The sequence below is a fragment of the Temnothorax americanus genome, unplaced genomic scaffold, assembly GCF_048541705.1.
Source record: "Temnothorax americanus isolate GAGA-0224 unplaced genomic scaffold, ASM4854170v1 Scaffold4, whole genome shotgun sequence".
NCBI classification, from domain to species: Eukaryota; Metazoa; Arthropoda; class Insecta; order Hymenoptera; family Formicidae; genus Temnothorax; species Temnothorax americanus.
The window spans coordinates 1,855,401-1,874,169 of record NW_027509547.1 but is presented as its reverse complement, the minus strand read 5'-3'; the positions used below and the strand labels follow the sequence as shown (position 1 = coordinate 1,874,169).

At 35.7% G+C, this 18,769-nt stretch overlaps 1 protein-coding gene and 1 long non-coding RNA gene across 10 annotated transcripts in view; one reads left to right on the top strand and one right to left on the bottom strand.

Annotated features, from left to right (window-relative positions):
- Positions 1 to 18,769, bottom strand: part of LOC143902425 (uncharacterized) — a 77,426-nt gene that overhangs the window by 16,154 nt on the left and 42,503 nt on the right. For all 9 annotated transcript variants that reach the window (XM_077415308.1, XM_077415304.1, XM_077415306.1 and 6 more), the window contains 3 exons: positions 4,485 to 4,608; positions 2,542 to 2,685; positions 441 to 641 (listed from right to left, as the gene is read on the bottom strand). In XM_077415308.1, the coding sequence (XP_077271434.1) occupies positions 441 to 641; positions 2,542 to 2,685; positions 4,485 to 4,608 (469 nt within the window). The remainder of the gene's footprint in view (positions 1 to 440; positions 642 to 2,541; positions 2,686 to 4,484; positions 4,609 to 18,769) is intronic.
- LOC143902535 (uncharacterized) lies at positions 15,658 to 18,254 on the top strand. Its single transcript, XR_013258398.1, has 2 exons — positions 15,658 to 16,479; positions 16,929 to 18,254. It is a non-coding gene; the product is annotated as an uncharacterized LOC143902535 (long non-coding RNA).

Here is an 18,769-nt window from a genome sequence, read left to right as displayed (position 1 = left end):
AATTTATTGACTCGCGTTTATACGGGTGCCTTGAAATATATTCCGCACTTCATCTTTGCGAACCAATTGTTCGGATTTATTTAAGCTTTGAGAATTAAGCTTTGAGCTTGCGAAATATAAGTTTGAAATCTTTTATTGCCTCATCTCAAAGGCTCTCTCTCTCGCTTAATTAAGAGGCAGTAGATACCGGCCTGTAAACTACTAAAAAAATCTGCTTCTGGCGGAAAAGATGAAAAGTGCGCTAATATTAATTCGCAGACTTCTTCATCAGATATATTTATCTACATGAATCCTATATAAATATATAGGGCGTTAAAGAGGAGCGAGGGCGCGCGCTTACGCGGCATGTTGTATTTGTGAAAACGAGGCGAAACGTCTCCGTTAAACGATGCCGCATCGATAGTTTGGAAGGGTCTAACGTAAAGAGCCGCGGCTCCTACCTTCACATGCCCGTATTTCCATGTGAAAAGAGCGACGGCTGGCAGGCAAGCGATGATGCAGCACTCCAGGATAAGTATCGCCGTTCGCATCAGCCAGTTCAAGGATACGACGCAGGGCGAGCCATCCTCGCAGGACTCGCACCCCTCGGCGCACGGCAGACATTCAAACACCCCGCTCTCGGCATATTGGTTCTTTTCACCCTGTTGACAAACAACGCGAAATTATTTCTCTCAAGGAGAGACTCTCCGCAAAGGAGTGCGATGTGCGGTAACGGCTAGCTGTTCCTCGAAATTAGTTGCTGCAGTTAAAAGAGAGAAATTCTTTTACTTTCGAGAACAAATACGACGCGACAAGCGCGCGTATTTCCTCTTCTTATTCGAATTTCATATTACGGATTAAATACACTTTGTATTAGACTTCAAGACTATGGTTTTAGTGAAAATAACTTTATTCTATAATCGATAATATCTATAGTTATACTGCGATTGTATTTCCCTCTCTTGGCGAGTTCCCTTCTCTGCAGTATTTTCAGATACAATTTCCGCCATAAACGTCTAAGCATTAATTAGAATTGACGTACATCGGAAAAATATAATTCCTGAAAAACATAGTGGCAAAAAATTTTTTCAAAAAACAATTATCAGTAAGTTAATATATATCTTTACAATTAAGACGGCATTGAAGATAATTGTATACTGTTTCGATCTAGAAGAAGACAAGTCATATTTAAGAGATTGATTTTTAGAGCAAGAAACACCTCTAAAAAAAATCATGCATAATATATAAGATATGCATATTACCAGATATTTTGCATAAAAGACTAACAAGAGGAATAATAATTTCCGAGTTTCTCTCATCCAATTTTCTTTCGCAATGGCGAGGAAGGAGATGTCTCTCGTGAAAAACTGAAATAATCATTTCCAACTTCCCTCTTTCTGGCGCTCTTTCAAGCCAACGATGCACACATCGCTGTCCACGACGAGCTCACCGAAAAAAAAGGATGACACGTCGTTAATATCTCGGGTTCCCAGTTATTAAGGATATTCGGCGGAGGAGACGTCGCCCATTGTAACCGTTCGCGGTTACAAACGGTCGCGCCAACTACTGAAGGGCGCGACTGAAAAATAGTTTTACCGCGCGCGCACGCGGGCGATGGAAATGCCCATCAAATCACAAAAGATACGTAACACGCGGTGACAATAGATGCCATCGCGCCTCGCTGTCAATACCCATTTCGCTTCCACGAGCACAGACGGCTGGTCCGACGGACGTGAAAACTGCACTGGAAAAAAAGTCTCTTCATCGCCGTCCGCTGTAATAGAATGCACGGTAACGTGCGCTACGTTGTAACGCCGTTGTCGCCAGCGACGATCTAATTGCGCTATCGCTGCGATCTTCCTCTCCGCGATCCTGTTTTTGAAGCTTTAGAACGGAGAACCGAACGGAACGAAAGTGTGGAATGCGACGCTGATATCACACGCTGGATATTCCATTCAAACCGCATTTTACATGTGCAATGACGGCGAACCAAATTTATCGAAAATTCATCAAAATGTGCTTCAAATTGCACGCCGCATCTCTCGTCGATCTTTTACTTTCAAATATTTGAGGGAAATTATTATTTATTTTTCTGGTGTTTTCGGAGTAAATAATTGTTCCGATCATAATTCAATATCATACAGAGGACAAAGTTATTTAATCCATCGACGAATTTATCAACTATATTTTTCAATCAAAAATCAATTGTTCCCGTAAACTTTCGCGAATTGAAAGATACAATGTGTATATTTCCATTTTTTTTTGGCGCGTTTAAAGTTTAATGAGAGATTCTCCCATAAATATGCTGAGGTGTACATAATCGACTTTATAAGGGTAAAGGAGCCGTTATTACGATGGGGTTCATCAAAATTTGATAAAGACTTTAAGAAGATTTAAATACCTTACATACTTTGTTAACACAATTTCGCTGCTTCTATGCTACAATAATTTCTGTGTTTCTGAGAAAAAGAAGATATTGCAAAAGAGCATTAAACGTTCTGCGAAGCAGAAAATGGAGAGCGAAGCTGTTTTTACACATTAGTTCTACTTTAAACTACTCACCATCATCAATCTCTCGTACTCTTCCTCAATGACCGTGCCATTGTAGTACCTCTTGTCCGATTTCGTGTCCGGGTAGTAGAAGCCTCGTTTGCAAACGCATCGATAACTACCGCGGCGGAAGCCAAGCCCGGGAATGGCGATGCACTGCGAATAGAAGACAAAACGATCAATTGTATCTAATCATGCAGTGCTACGTGTTCGAGCCTTTCGTTATTGTGGATGGTTATAATCCATCGGAATTGTTTCGCGATAGCTGATCTGATTCATGGATCTCGCGGCTGGACACTCGCGCTCGAGTGTCCCACTTGATGATTATAAATTTGTCTATATTTCATTACAATGTGTCATATTTGAAAAATTGAAGTTTATTTTATCTAGTGTGCTTCGCGAGCACGTATTGATTTAACTTATAACTTAAAATAATGTTCATAATAGCACGTTTTGACTGGACATTGCTTTAACAAAAAAAAATTAATTAATCTTCAAAACGGTGTTTTAGACATTAAAACATTTAATTTCTCATTATCCGAAAAAGTTAAAGAAAAATTGCATATTAAGATTAATCTAAAATAAGTCAATATTAAGACCTCGTGTTAAAATTCACTTAAAATAGGTCAATGTTAAAATCAGTGTTAAGATTTCAACGTCCAAATTTAATGTGCAATACTTTAATTTTAAAGTTTGCACAGGATCTATTTAAAACAGTAGAAATAAAAACAATTTGTTAAAAGGGATTGTACGTAGCGTAAAAAATGGCGAAATACATTGCCTTTCGTATACATTTATGTAGCGCTATTACCGTTTAAGTGAAAAAACGAGGTAATATTAAAAAATATCACAGTTATAATAAAAATCTCCATTAAAATAAATATCTACGATAAACTACGGCCATGCCGCAGAATAAACCAGTCCAACGTAGTGAAAACAAATAGAAATAGAAATAAAAAACGCAGACAAAATGAAACGAAATAGCGTCATGAAGGGTAAAGAGTGGAAAAAAAACGTAAAAAATGATTCTTATATCGTTTTTATAACAACGAACATGTTTTACCCCTCGAAAGCCTCCCAGTTCACGTGACCGATGGGGAGAAGGGTGCTCGAAAACGTTCTTTCCAAATTGCGATCCTCTCCAAGTTCGTGAGTTATCGTTTGCCGCGAATCGGAAAAACGCGGTTTCGGAAAAACACGTGGTTGAAAGTTTGGGGTTTACACAAAGCGTCGGCCGACAAGTGATATGTACTTGCCATTCTAGATTTCCCGCAATTTCCAGGATTTTCCTCCTGGTATTTACCTATACTGTTACGTGAGGAACAGCTAAACTTTCAAAAATTTGGACTGACATCTTCAAAATAACGAAGATGTTAAAAATTTGTAATTTAAATTTTAATGGAGAATTTAAAATCACGTTACACAAAGAGGGAGGTTAACGTTGATTCCATTCGGGCTCTTACTACAGCAAACGTGCCGTGAAATTTGTCAAGGAATCCACGAAGAGAAAAATACGTGACTCACTTTACAATTTAAATATCAAAATCCATAAAATTTAAACTGTAAAAACTCAATAATCGCGAACAGAAATTTAACTGAAACATAAAAAAACCTCTGACGCATTCACCTGCCAGTCCTGCCACTCTCTCTTTCTTTTTCTCTTTCGCGAGTTTTAATCTATGAAAAGTAAAACACCCCGATAACGCGCACGCGGTTTGTTAGGTGAGACAAAAACGCTGCGCGAGCGGGGTGTTTTTCGCGCGGCGGATGCTAGCGCGGCGGGGTCGACAGTGGCATTTACAAATAGAGTCGGTCGCCACGCGGAAAAACACCTCCCCAGTGGTTTTGCCCTATTCCGTATGGTACGTTTAAGCGCGCGTCGCGCCCGACACCGGGAAGGACACTCGCGGGAAACATCGATCCTCGGGAAGAACGAGGCGAGAAATTAGCATTACCTCGGTGGTGCGCTTTTTGCACTTGTCGCTGGCGGCGAATATGTTCAGCTGCGTGGATCCAGCCGGCAACGGGCACTGATCTATGTCTACTCGGCGGAGGTCTATGTCGATACCGCTGGTACCCCTGCGAACGATAAATCAAACGTTTTGCGATTAAACCCCGGGCACCACGTACATAAGATAGGCTTACACATTAGACTTGAGCGACCGACTTGCGCCAGTTACTTCGCGGGGCTGAAATCTCTCGGCAGAGAGAAACTGGAACGTGTCGACGCCGCGCGCCGTTCTTATCGGAATTAGATTAGTAATAGAAACTAACATCTGTTTTTCTATTACTATTCAAATAGTTATACAATTCAAGTAGTAATTAACATCTGTTCCTAACTGGTATTTGCGCAAACTTGTGTAATTGCATCTCCCCGCGTCCTCAGGAATTGACAAGAGTTTTAACACACTGTTAAATTCCTAGTGTCAAATTATATTTAGGTACTTTGAGTTATCTTTAATCGTTCCTATAAGTTGTCACTGCTTCTACTCAAAATATGTTGTTAATTTAATTAAACCAATGGAGTTGAAATAATACTGTTTTGTGTCAAGATAATAAATTTCTACACACATGTTGAAAATAATAAAATGTTATTTAACTTAAGGTTAAAGATATTGGTTCAAAATTCATCCTTTAATATTTAACAGGTCTCTTTGTTATTTATATTCATAAAACGCTGCAAAATGTGAAAAGAATAAAAAAATTCTAGGATGTAAATGTAGAAAAATTTGTATTGTACAAGAAAAGCGGAAAAGAGCAGACTCTCTAAAATCTTATTTGAATTCATACATGAAAAGTGACGTTATATTAAAAAAGTGGTGATATTAAAACGCTATTTCACGATTTCTCTTGGGATTACACGTGTCTGCTGCGCTCTCGTTTTATTATATAATCTTTAACATCAAATTAAATTCTCTTGCTTCGTGTCTCCCGATGCATAATTCAACAGCGCGCGTGTTGCAGCCGATTATGCGTGCAATATATCTTCCGTTGATTCTCGACTCATGTAACTCGATAATCCTTCCGCCGGCATAAAACGCAATATGGTTGCTTTGTACGAAGAAGAGATATACGATATCAGCAGCCACTTCATAACATTATTCAATAGCCTTGTATAATATCCCGTATCGATTTTTTTCTCAAGAATTTTTTTTTTTCAATATCTCGCACAAACGTTCTATTAAAATTCTCGTGGAACTTGATCGTCGATGCGAGATATTATTCTCCCTTCGAAATTGCGAAACTGTCAATGCAAAATCGTCTCTCAATTATTTAGGTCTAAAATTAATTTCTCGATATTGAAAAACCGCCGTAATTATTTTTAACCCCGCTGAATGACACGGCACCGTCCAAGTCTGGGACACCCTGTATAACGTCTGAATCCCCCTCTTTCGATAGTTGGCCGGTATCGATTCTTGATTTGCAAGAATTACGATGCGTTCGCAGTTGCGCTGATAACAAATTTCCTTTAAACGGATATTGCATTCTTTGAAGCGACATAGCCCCGTTCTTTTCCATCCGGCGACATTTACCATGATTTCTGCGTGCGGTGGTCCGTGAAATTTTGCATTTTTGGATTTAAACGAGGGAACGAGGGAGAGCGACGTTATTTCCGACGTGCGATTGCGAGCGAATTTACGCTACCGGCGAACATATCGCTCGGATATTTCGGTGAATGGCGATTTCACTTAGTCCAGTGAAGTGGAAACGTTTTAGCTACGTAGCAAAAGCGTTTTAATTCACTCGGACATCGAACACTAAATAAATTTAATTTTTTAGTTACATGGAAACTTTAGCGTGGAACTCCATTTCAATCGTTCTTTTTTCTTTTTTTTTTAACGTACGTACGAGCTAAACGTATTAAAATGTAAAATTCAGATAATTATCTCCGTGTTCACGTCAAGGAATATAACGAGAATATAACTTCTTACAACGCATGAAAATTCAAAGAGATTAAACACAATATCTCGTTTCGAAGCACAAGAATCCAGTTTCATAGGAAATAGATTTTGCTCAAGCGTTATTTCATTGTCCATCGTTATAGACCGTATGGCAACAATTTTATATTGAGACAGCAGTGACTAGTTTCATATCCTGCTAGACTATAGACTATAGACTATAGACAGAGGAAATACTTTGCGAATTTTTTTGAAAAACATCTCGGAATTGAACGTAGGAACAGAACGAAGGCAAATACGAAAATGGCAATCGTATACCATCGCTTGTGCCATTGTTACCATGAAATCGCAAAAATTTCCGTCCAAACTATATAGCAAGACTGGGATAATATTTCGCGGAAGCTAGTATTTTCCATTTCCATGTTGGAGGCCAGTAACAATTAATATCACTGTATTGTTTCGCAGAAAGTGAGAAAGAAGAGAAACAGAGAAGGGAGACAAGAAGAGAGAGATAGATTCTTGCTCTGTTGACAGAGACTTCAAATGGCCGTTCTCGGAATAGAACTGAAAGCTTTCCAAACGCGGTTAAATCAATTTGCATAACTGAGTTCCGTTCGTATTTTAGATTAACTTTTCGTCTCATATGACAGCACATTTACAACATATCTAAATTTGCCATCAAAATAAATTGAATATTGATTTAATATCGCCTTCTGCTCTGTTTCCCTTCTTTTTCAACGCCTGCTTCAGTAAAAACTTGTTGCAATCGGTAATTTTGTTATGTATAATATGAATCAAGTTTTTCACCGCGAATATATATTAACAAGATGATACTGTTTTTTTTTCGAGCTCTTTTCTTATCCGGTGCAGGCAAAATTTGATTTTATTTACATAGGAAGATAGTTAAATGAATCACGTCCTGTATGCAAAAACCAGCCAACAATGTTGCGGTTGTTGGTTGGATTCTTCCTGCAGGATTTAATCCAATTATTCTACCGGGCAACGTCAATCAATATAAATATTTGAAAATTGTGAGAAGAACAGACAAGTCTCCCGTTTGTACAATGAATTAAAATCAGATTAAATCGAAATCAAATTAAGTAAAATATCATACGTAAATACAAAACAAAAAATAGAATTACACGATAGAGTTTTGCTATACAAATCTTTTCGTTAACATTTCATGCAAAATTTTATATTTCTTTTTATAATCTGCAGCTTTATTGCAAGTCTGTAATTTAGTTTTATTTTAATAAAAATTTGAGATTTAATATTATTATTGTGGTATCTAAATAATAGTTATACAAAATTACAATTTATAATTTTCGATAACATTTACCGTTACAGGTTACGGATTGCCGTGATAGAGAAATCGAGCTCAAGTCGAAAACCCTACGGTTGAAAAAAAATACGATTGTTTCAGAGCACTCCGTATATACGGGCATATTTAAGAATTTTCGCCGGGCTATAATAAGATTCTATAAAGGGTATGATATCTGCATACTTCATCGCCAGGAAGGTGAGGAATGCTGGAAATATCTCGGCCCCGTGTTCATCAAATTGGTCGTATCGATTATCGATTGCAGCTGCGAAAGGCCTGGGTTTCAACGGGAATTTCGAATTATCATCGCTTTCACGAAAGCACGACTTCACCTTCCATTAAGTTAAGTAGAGTCGGAGTCTTGTTATTGTTCGATTAAGTGCACGTAAATACTCCTGCAATTTATAATAGCTGGCGCAAGGGTAACTTGCATTAAAATTTTTATAAATAAATAATTATATAAGAAATATATAATTAAGAACAGGCACTTAACCATATATTGTAAATTGTTTTTCTTTATCAAAAACAACACTGCATGTTTTATAAAAATGTCGGATAGCAATATATAAAATCTCAATTATATATATATAAGATAGTGTTTCTTTTAAAATTACAAATCACGTCACGAATTACGATAAGTTTTGTATACAAATTTTTTTTACATTCTATTTATATTTTTTTCCAGCTTTTTCAACTGATTTATTTTATAATAAAATTGAGTTAATATTATTTGGTTGGTATCAATCATAGTTTATACAAATTACATTTATTTTCGATCTTCGACATTTAATTGCGTGATACGAGATCGAGCTCAAGTCGAAATTAAGGTGAAAAAATGACATGGAGTGTATATACGAATATTAAAATTAATAATAAATTAATAAAGTTAATCGCTATCTCGCCAAAGGTGAGGAGGAAAACTCGCCCGTTCAACAATTTTCAAAAAATGGAAATCTGTCAAAATTCATACACGCTTAGACCGATTCATAAAATTTAGAGGGAGCTTATTGTTGATAATCACTATTCTTGCAAAAATTCCAAGACTGGAAAATTTAAAAAAATATTTAAGAAAATAATTAGACGGCTACAAAATCGTAACATCAAACAACACTCATAAAACACAAAATAAGGATCGTAGCCGTAAAGCTTTTACAGAATGAGGTAGATTGTATTAAATTTCATGGAGAAAAAAATCAGTATTATGTTCGGTTGAGTATATTTAAATATGTATGTCCGTGGGTGTCCGCTCGATAATTGCGTTTCAGCAACATTTTAAGCGCATAGTAGAAGGAATGTTGTTGTGGTGAGCGCAATTTAATTTATATAGAGAATGAAATTAACTAAAAGCAACAACGTTTTAACCTGTACCATCAACATAAATAATTTTAATGTTAAGAGAATATTCACATATATCAGATTTTGCTTATTAGTTTTCAGCGAATATGCTTTATAACTTCCTTCATTTTTATTTCGGATTATATATTAATTTGTTTAATATGATTTAATTGACATGAATTTATTCAGAGAGACAAACTTGAATGTGGATTATGCATTATAATGCCGCGATTGTATATAATTTTATTATCGGAAAATTTTCGTTTTTCATTTCTATTCTGCATTAATATAATGTCTCTCTTGTATGCATACCTTTATGCACTAAGAAAAAAATTTGCTCCAAATTTGCTTCTCGAAGGAAAGGAATTTTTATTATTCCATGTAATTTTACGTATAAATCTCACGTACCAATTATCTACTAAATTGACCTTAATTGATTTCATCTGCTCCCCCTGTGTACTCGTGCTGTGTTTATTTATTTACTTATCATCGTGCGTTGGGCAAAACGCGCATGTACGTTTTATTATTCTCGAGTTGTTCCATAAGAATGTCGGGACGTGACGTGTATAATTATCGGCGCGTAATTCCGGCGCAAGTTAGGTCGGAGATAATAAGGTAACCGGTTAAACGTATAAATTAGGTGCGCATGTGCCTCGGAGAGGTTTTCGCAAACTCCCGATGCCGTGGTAACGCGGTGACCCGTGCCGAAAGCCCGAGCCCAGGCCGGTTACCGTATTACAAATTAGATCCGCTAACTCTTCTCTAGCAGATAATTCGTTTAACCGTCCGGGCGCGAAATAGAGCGGGAAACTGCATGACCTTGGCTAAGTGAATTTTTCATTTGGATACAGAACTGACATAATTACCAGTAATTATAATGCACCTCCCCCCCTCGAGCCGCGGAGTTAAAGATCCGGAGGAACTTGGGAACAAGGAAGCTGGCTTTCGGGAAGCGTGGGATACATGCAAGGTGTTCGCGACCGATTGCATTTCCTTCCAGTCTACTGATCCTTCGACAAACTTAGCCAATCTTTCCTTCAAGGGAACTCGATGGATTACTCGCTCGCTTGTAGTCACCTACATCAGAAATGTAACTGTACCTTATATCTATCACCTCAGATAATTTCGAGTAAACTTTATCCGAATGGAGATTCGATATCGAACTTCGCAGAAATTTATTCGAGCTCGGATTTCCGAAAAATTATTACTGCTGTCACGTCAGCGATTAAAAAATTGGCAAATTGACTGCTTAAAAAGTGGCTCGGTTGAAATGGCCGGAAACACCATGTATATGACTTCACCATAATCCTACTTTGCTTGGATGGTAATTTGCTTAAGTACTAATTTTCTTGGGTCCTAACACGCTTGGATGCTAACTTCCTTGAATACCAAATTCCTGGCACCCAGATTTCAAGGAGTCCTAGCATATAAGGCTTGGCTTTGATCCTAGTTTGCTTGGATAGTCATTGGCCTAGATACTAGTGTGCTTAGATCTCACCTTCTCTCTTTTCTCTATTAAATCTCATCTTTTGTTTGTGTGTGTGTGTCAGCTGTCAGGTTTCCTTCCTTTTTGAAAGATATGGAATGCAGTACAAAACATATAAGGTCATAGATATTAGAATCTCTAATTACAAAATAAATTAAACTCGAATCGAAGAGTCGAATGTAATGTTTTGAAGATTAATTAATAAATTAATAAGAAATAAGAAGAAGAAAAGACTGCTATATAAAGTAAAAGTAAAGTTAGTTTTGGATCCATGCAAATGATGAGTGAGTTGAATATTCAAGCAGATTAATTTCTTAAAAAATTAAATTAAAAAAATTCAAGAATGATAAAACTCGCGCGATTAATAAAAAATAATAAATAAATAAACAGATAAAATATGCAATATAATGAAAAATAAAATAAAACAAGTAAATAAATTAAAAATAAATTAATGAAAAATGGAACGCCAGAGATTTAATAACTGTTTTAATTAACACACCCCACTTGAGTTGCGAGTCTCTCATTCGAGATTGTAAGAAATTCAGTTTCTGCTCTGTCTCCCTAAAAAATCTGTCATATCTGTGAAACGGAGATTCCCAAGCTTGCACTTGATGCGAAATAAACGATGCACGAACGCGTAGATAGCCGAGAGTAAAAGAAAAGGAGGAAGAGGAGGAGGCAATGGAGGTGGAAGTGGAGGTGGAGAAATTCCCAATGGGGAAGAAACGACGCGAATGTTATCATCCTCGCGTCTTCGTCATCGTCGTTGTCTCTTTGATTCCACACGTAGCTCGTCAACGAAACGCTTTTGTGAGACGTAATGCATATAATGCGCCTCGCAAGGGCGCATCAAAGTGAGTTCTATTCGTATTATTAGTCACATAGGCAACGGTTAATTATATTACTCACATTTTCGGCCGTGGTATAAAATATCTACCGCAAAGCGCGCGACATTTCTATAAAATTTAGCATATTAAATAATAAATTTGGAATATATTCAATTTTTCGGTCGTAGAAAATCTCAGATATTACCATAATTTTTTCATACGGATTTTAACGTTATTAAATACTTTAATACCTTAATAATTACGTGTTAAGTTGAATGTGTTTTAAGAAAAGTTCAATTACGAATATTAATAAAAGAAAACATCTCTTATTCTTTGCTTTATTTTATTTTCCATATTTGTTATTTTTGTTTGTTACCTACATCTGTAATTGGACGTTTCCGCTAATTGGCCAAAATTCTTTTACTTTGTTTAGTTAATAATTCCGTAGCTGCTGCGCCATTATAGCAATTAGCATTTTTTCATAGCTTCATTATACTTCAACCAGGGGTTGTGGAAGGACACGCGGTTTTAGCACACTTTGTATGGCTTTTACGACGAGATTTTCAACCGAGAGAAAGCTATAGAGACAGAGACAGAGACAGAGACAGAGACAGAGACAGAGACAGAGACAGAGACAGAGACAGAGACAGAGACAGAGACAGAGACAGAGACAGAGACAGAGAGAGAGAGAGAGAGAGAGAGAGAGAGAGAGAGAGAGAGAGAGAGAGAGAGAGAGAGAGAGAGAGAGAGAGAGAGAGAGAGAGAGAGAGAGAGAGAGAGAGAGAGAGAGAGAGATATGTCGAGAACGAGCTTATGGAGGCGAAATTCTGTTAAAACTAACTAAGCGAAGGCGGTCGTGAAAACAATTTCACTCGCAACGAAGTAAGCGTCCTCGCAGTCTCTACAAAGCGTTACGTTCTGCACGCGCGGTATTCCCGTTGTCGCGGAAACGACTGCTGCCAGGATTGCAGCATAAGATTTGCTAAACAAGAGGAATTTGAAAATTTCCTGACTCTCCACGGTTGCTCTTAAATCCCACGTTTTTTCTCGCTCTTCAAGTTTCAGAAGTTTCTCAGATTTACTTCAACGAAATATGCATGAGAACAAGATTTATATATTTTGCTTTACAAAAAAAATGGTATGTGACAGAAAATATATGCAGATATTTCCGGAATATACGTAAAATGTCGAGATATTTCTCGATAGAGTCGCAATTCTCCATGACATAATCGTGTTGCGTCAAGTCATGTTCACGTGTCCACGTCTTATTTAATCCTCCGGCGTCGAGCTGCATAAATGAAGTCGTTCCAAAGCTGCCGTTATTTTTGTCTTTTGTCTCGTAAATGCCTTACTAAATTAAATAGTCAAAATGGTCGCAGAATGTAACAATAATTAAAGATTTGTAAATGTAATTGTTCACGAGCTTTGACAACTAGCTTGGAAACTTTAACTTCCTTGAGCCCGGGAAAACTTTATCACGGCACTTCCGAGATTTGACCTCGCTGTATTGCAAAATTTCATTCTATAACAAATAACAATATAATCTCGCTCGACTAAGCAAACAGCTAAGTAATTTAAAACGGCCAGATTTCGAGCAATTAAAAGAGAGAATGTTGAAAATATATTTATTATATAATTTCAATAAAAATATACAATCGTGTTAACGTTTCGAGCCTTATCTTGGCCTTACTTGTGATATTTGTAATGTGTTATTCTTAGTTTTTTTATGGTTCTGAAGAATGCCAAGTAGGGCTTGAAACGTTAACACGATTGTATATTTTTATTGAAATTATTAAATATATTTTCAACATCCCCTTTAATTGCTCGAAATCTGGCCGTTTTAAAGATGTATGTATCGCTTATGTCAAAACAGGATGAAGCTGAAATTTACAGAGATTGTGCACTGAGAGAAATGTTTTGTTGAGTTTTGTTACTGTAACAAAATTTTGGTTGTTTCAACAAAACATTTCTCTCAGTGTGCACTTATATATCCCAAAAACCTGTGTTAAATTTGCGATCAATTGTCCGACCCGTTTCTGAAATATTTGCTTTAAAAAAGTTACAGAAATTATATATATATATATATATATATATATATATATATTTTGTATATATATATATATATAGATAGATATACTTCCCATATAAATATCGTAATATGTATCTCTGCTCTGTACAGTAAAAATGAATGAAATTTTTATGGTACACTTCTATGACATCGAGAATTGCAATTACGGTTTTTTAAGATTTTCTGATGGTTATATATATTTTTTCAATTTTTTAATGATTTATTTAAACAATATCAAGTACAAAAATGGGACAAAATTGCAATTTTTACACTTTTTCTGTCCCAATAATACCATGTTGTTTATGAATAATTTTTGAGATTAGCTCTACACTGTTTAATCAAAAAAACAAAATTATACTACATATAACTATAGCGACATACATCTTTAAGTTACTTAGCTGTTTGATTCTATAAACTCTCGTCAGAAGATTAAAATTAAGATTATAAGATTAATTTATAACATAATCTACAATAATATTGTTTCAACACCTTCAAAGAGAGCGAGCGGTATTATTCCGCTATTTAAAGACAAACAATGAATGAATATTCCACATACTCGTGAATATAACAACATTGCCTTTGTTCTACTTCTACATCCCGAAATTACATTGATTGTTTTCACTCTAAAATATTGATCTACAGAGAAGACGTGTCGTTTTTTCTATTTGCGCGCGGTAACGTCGACGGTCGGACGACATTTTCTCCCGGAATTTCGCCCCATTTTAGCAGCCTAATTGTAGTCCATTGTAATCGCGTTTCATTTTTCGCTGTCGCACTCTCAACCAGCTGGAATTTACTTTTCCATATGGCGGTAGCATGAAACGCGTTTGCTTTTCTATTAGTTATTCGATTAAAATCTCCGCGAAGAAAATTACGTTATATTACTATATATTTCGCAATTATTTAATGAGCGTCACTTAAATCTCTAATATCGAGATGCCACTCTCGGTGTAGATAACTGAAGTCGAAGAGAAGCATTTCTAAAATGCATAGAATATTCTAGGTATTTTATGAGAACGTCAAACTTCGCGAAAGAGACTGTATATCCTTTGACAACATCAGTCGGTCTTTCCCTATCAAAACTTCAAACTTGTCGAGCTTCGAAGATCGAGACAAGTGACAAAATATCTCACTTCACAGTTAATTATTTTTAAGTAACGTCTTCTTTAACACAGTTTTAGTTTAAAACTCGATTATTAAAATGTTCGGTGGTGAATATTACTTTGTTATACGAATTTATCGATAAATTGCCTGCTGAAGAAGTCTGATGGAAGTTTTTCAGAGAGCGTTATGTATAAAGCAAAAAAGATTTAAAAAATTACCGATGTTTGAAGTAGTTGCAAAGTGAAATAATAACGATTTATATAAACTTAATTTTTCATTCCTTAAACTGTGTATTTCACATGAAAAATTATACATTTAACAAAAATTGAAAACTTTTCTAAAACTTCCGGCATATCAATACTTTTGAGATGTTAAAAATATATTGTTCGAGATCACGAATGTGTTTTAAAATGTTTGTCATATATTGCTTAAGAGGTTACACGACATTCTTCAAAGATCGCGTCAGTCATCAATTCTCTAGTTTAGGTATACATATCATTACCGTCTCGAGTCGTTCTCGGTATATTTCATCGTGAGAATCTCTTCGGTTATTCACATCTAAATGAAAGATGACTGACGCACGGTTCAACGGGATCTTTTCATTGTCTTCCGCGAAATCTATATTAAATTATCATTTCCACGCTAACTGTTGCCAAGGGCCCATCATCCATGGCATCTTTTTTTTGTGTGCATATAAAATCCCCGAGAAGTTACCGCCCACCTGCCATTTGCCATACGCCAAGAGTCAACCCGTCATCGTCGATCCGTTCGGGCAATAGTCATCAGTTCGGTCGCGAGTAATTAGACGGTGAACGAGTAAGTATCGATAGTAATTTTGATTCGAGACACCCCTGTTTCTCCAGTTTTCAGTTAAATTTCGAATATGCTTCTTCGATATTATATTTGGGTATTAAATAAAGTGTTTGCGTTATATTAGTGTCAGTGTACACGCGAACATGTATCATGCATAGTTAATACTAACATTAGTGTTTCCGTAATTGGGATTATTAAATTAAATTAAAAATTTGCCTACAAATAATCTAAATTAATAATCATTTATCTGAAAGATTCAATTTTAACAGCGGGCATATAAATAAATTCTTAAGAACTTGAGGACATTAATTTCAACATATAAGTGACAAAGAATCTAGAGTGTAGTAAAATTAGATTGACTTTTTTATTCCTAAAAGAGATAGTTAAATATTTTATCCACGCGCGCGTTGCATTTAACCGCTCGATTTAATCGCTCGGTAACCGAACTATTTTTCTCGTAGACTCGAGGAGAGGCTTTGCACTTCTTTCGCGAAAGAAAGTTCGTGAGATTTTACCGCTTGCCACTAGAAGATTAAAGGGGAATCTCTAGTAATCGATCGCGTGCCCTTCTCTATTTGCTTGCCACGCTTTCCCCCGCGGCAGCTACAATTTCCAGGGTCTAACTGTAATCCACTCTGCAACTGCATACCATTCTTCCCGGCCGCGTTTGTAGTCCGAATTTACTTTCGCACGATGACGACAGCGTTGGAAGCGTTTGCATTTCGTCTCGCAATAATAGTCGAAAACGCTTCGTCGGGTCTGAGGGCCTCGTGGAACGCCTCTAATCCCGGAATCCGTTTTAGAACGCAATAAAGAGCGCAGAGGCTATTTGCGATAAGGCTTAACGTTTGCCAATTGATAGCAACCGATAACGATAAGACCGAGTATCGAGCGAGCAGAAAGAGAGACCTCAATTGTCGCAAAATCGTTGTCGAGTAAACCAAAGGGACAGCGTGAGAAACGCGGTAAATCGCGCTGAAAGATAACACATTCATGTGTTCAGATAAATACATTCGTTCTTACAATGGACTGTAATATCGCGAACGTCGACAAGAACTTTTGAAGAGCTTAAATATACATCTATAAATCGATTTCTGGCAAGTAAAAGTATTAATTTTCTTATCTAATTTTTTTTCAAGCATTATAAAACGTAGGAAATGTAAATATATGCTAACTGTTTTTGCATTTGTTACATATTCCCTGGATTCAGTTTTAAAATGCTATTTACATTTCGTGAAAATTATATATATACGTCATTTAAAATTTAAAAATATAATTTGAAATTAAAAAATATATAATTTAAAATTCCCGAGATAATTAATTAAAGAAATTGTGCAGTGATAAATATATAATTTATAATTCTCGAAATAATTAATTAAGAAAATTTATTTCAGTGTTTAAATGTTATTCAAGTTTCCAAGACTTTATAAAATATTTCAAAATGTTATTCAAAGTAAAAAATATTGCCGATCTCTCTCTTTCTCTCTTTCTGTCTTTCATATTTAAAATTGCCATTTAAAATTCAAAACAATTACTTAATATTCAGGAACAACGGCCAAATTCTGAAAGATCTACAGACAGAGATCCCTTGAAGATTTGACGGCAGATTAGAGGGGAAAAATAGGATTATCGAAAATCGTTTAAGGATCCGACAATCAAAGAATCGCTACAATGGCTGAAAGAACGCCGGTGGCTGACAGTGAAAAAGTAGAAGAAATCGCACCCGAGACGCAAGAGGTCGACGCCATTTTGTCGGCGAAGACGCCGGTTGTCACGGAAGACGGAAGCAAAATTAACAGACGAGTCAGGAGGAACATCATTACCGTGCCGGAACGAAATGAGATCGTGAGAAACGGAACGAGGTATCGCCGTGACAGAAACGGACGATTGAGACCCGTATTTGATTAACGTTTCACACACGGTTAGTTTGTTCTTTGGTTTTTTCTGCATCATCGGTCTTTGAACCTTTGATTGACGCGCCCGTAAAATTCACGCAAGCGCGGCTTTCAAATATAGTTGAAAATTTAATACATTTTTACTAACATCAGAGTGGATGGATATCAGAGTGGAGTGGCTGTCAATAAATAAATTTTACTTAAATTCTCAGGCTATCATTTGACATTCCAAAAAATTACACTCGAATGTTAATATCCACAATAATCACTGAAAATATTACTAAATGTGTTCGCTAAATATTTTTGTCGTTATATCTTATTAAATTTCGGTATATTGTTAATTTTATGCTTAATGTAGTGTTCAAGTTCAAAATCAATAATAACTGATTTAAGAACGTAAATAGACAATCATTAATTCTTTGTTCAATTTATTTAACGTGAAATGAAATAAACATTCTTATTTAGGATTATAGTAACATGATTTTATTTTCGCAAGAAAATAAAACTGTAAATGCATGATTTTATTGTGACATTATAAAGTATAAAGTAAATATTTTTATAAAAATAGGTCGATTTAGGAAACAGCGAACGAATTCGTTATCGGATTTATGAACGTTAAAACTTGATAATCTATTCATTTTTGTTGCACTTTAGGATTAAACGTTATATTTTTTCACCTAAAAACTGCTTTGTTATAAAAGTTTAATATTGTTCAATCGTAAATCCAGCTTTTTTTTTAACCTGCAAGTAACTTTTTATTAAATCTAAAGTCAAATTTAAAAAACCTCTTAAAAACCATTCTCATAGTAAGAGAACACGGTTTACTCTAGAAAAAAGAGGAAATAACAATTTTCTTTATAGAAACTAAATACATTTCCATTGTATTCGTTCTAAAAATTAGATTTTGTACTAAAAACTATATGTTTTTTATTTGAAAAAATCAAACTGGTTCTCTGGTCGGTAAAATTTTTTCCAATTCAGGAACTAGAGATACATTGGGCTTGTTTTAAGCTATACTCTATTTCGTTAGTAAAAGCGAAACTTTATTCGCGCAAAAGTCAAATATTTGTTGAATTGAAAAGCCAAATTCTATCGTCATAAAAGCCAATCGTTTCTTGCATAACAGTTTTGTTTCCCATAAAAAGCTAATCATCTGTGAAATGAACTTCATAAAATGTAGATAAAGTTTTTTTCTGCTTTGGTAATATTTGAACAATAATAAGTAAATAAAACCTTTTATTGCTCGTTAAATATTTCTAACTTTCCATGCGCTTTACCGAATGTAACTGTCGTAGTATTCTAATAAGCTTCTTCTTCACTCTCTCTCTCTTTCCCTTTCTTCTCTTTCTTTCTATTGTTTGACAATTTCGATATTCACGTAATCTCGTGGACATGATATTTTCAGCGGGCCACTCGCATATACATATTTATAGAATTTCACCTGCAATTTGAAATGCAAACGATACTTGGCTGTCCCGATAACCTTATACGT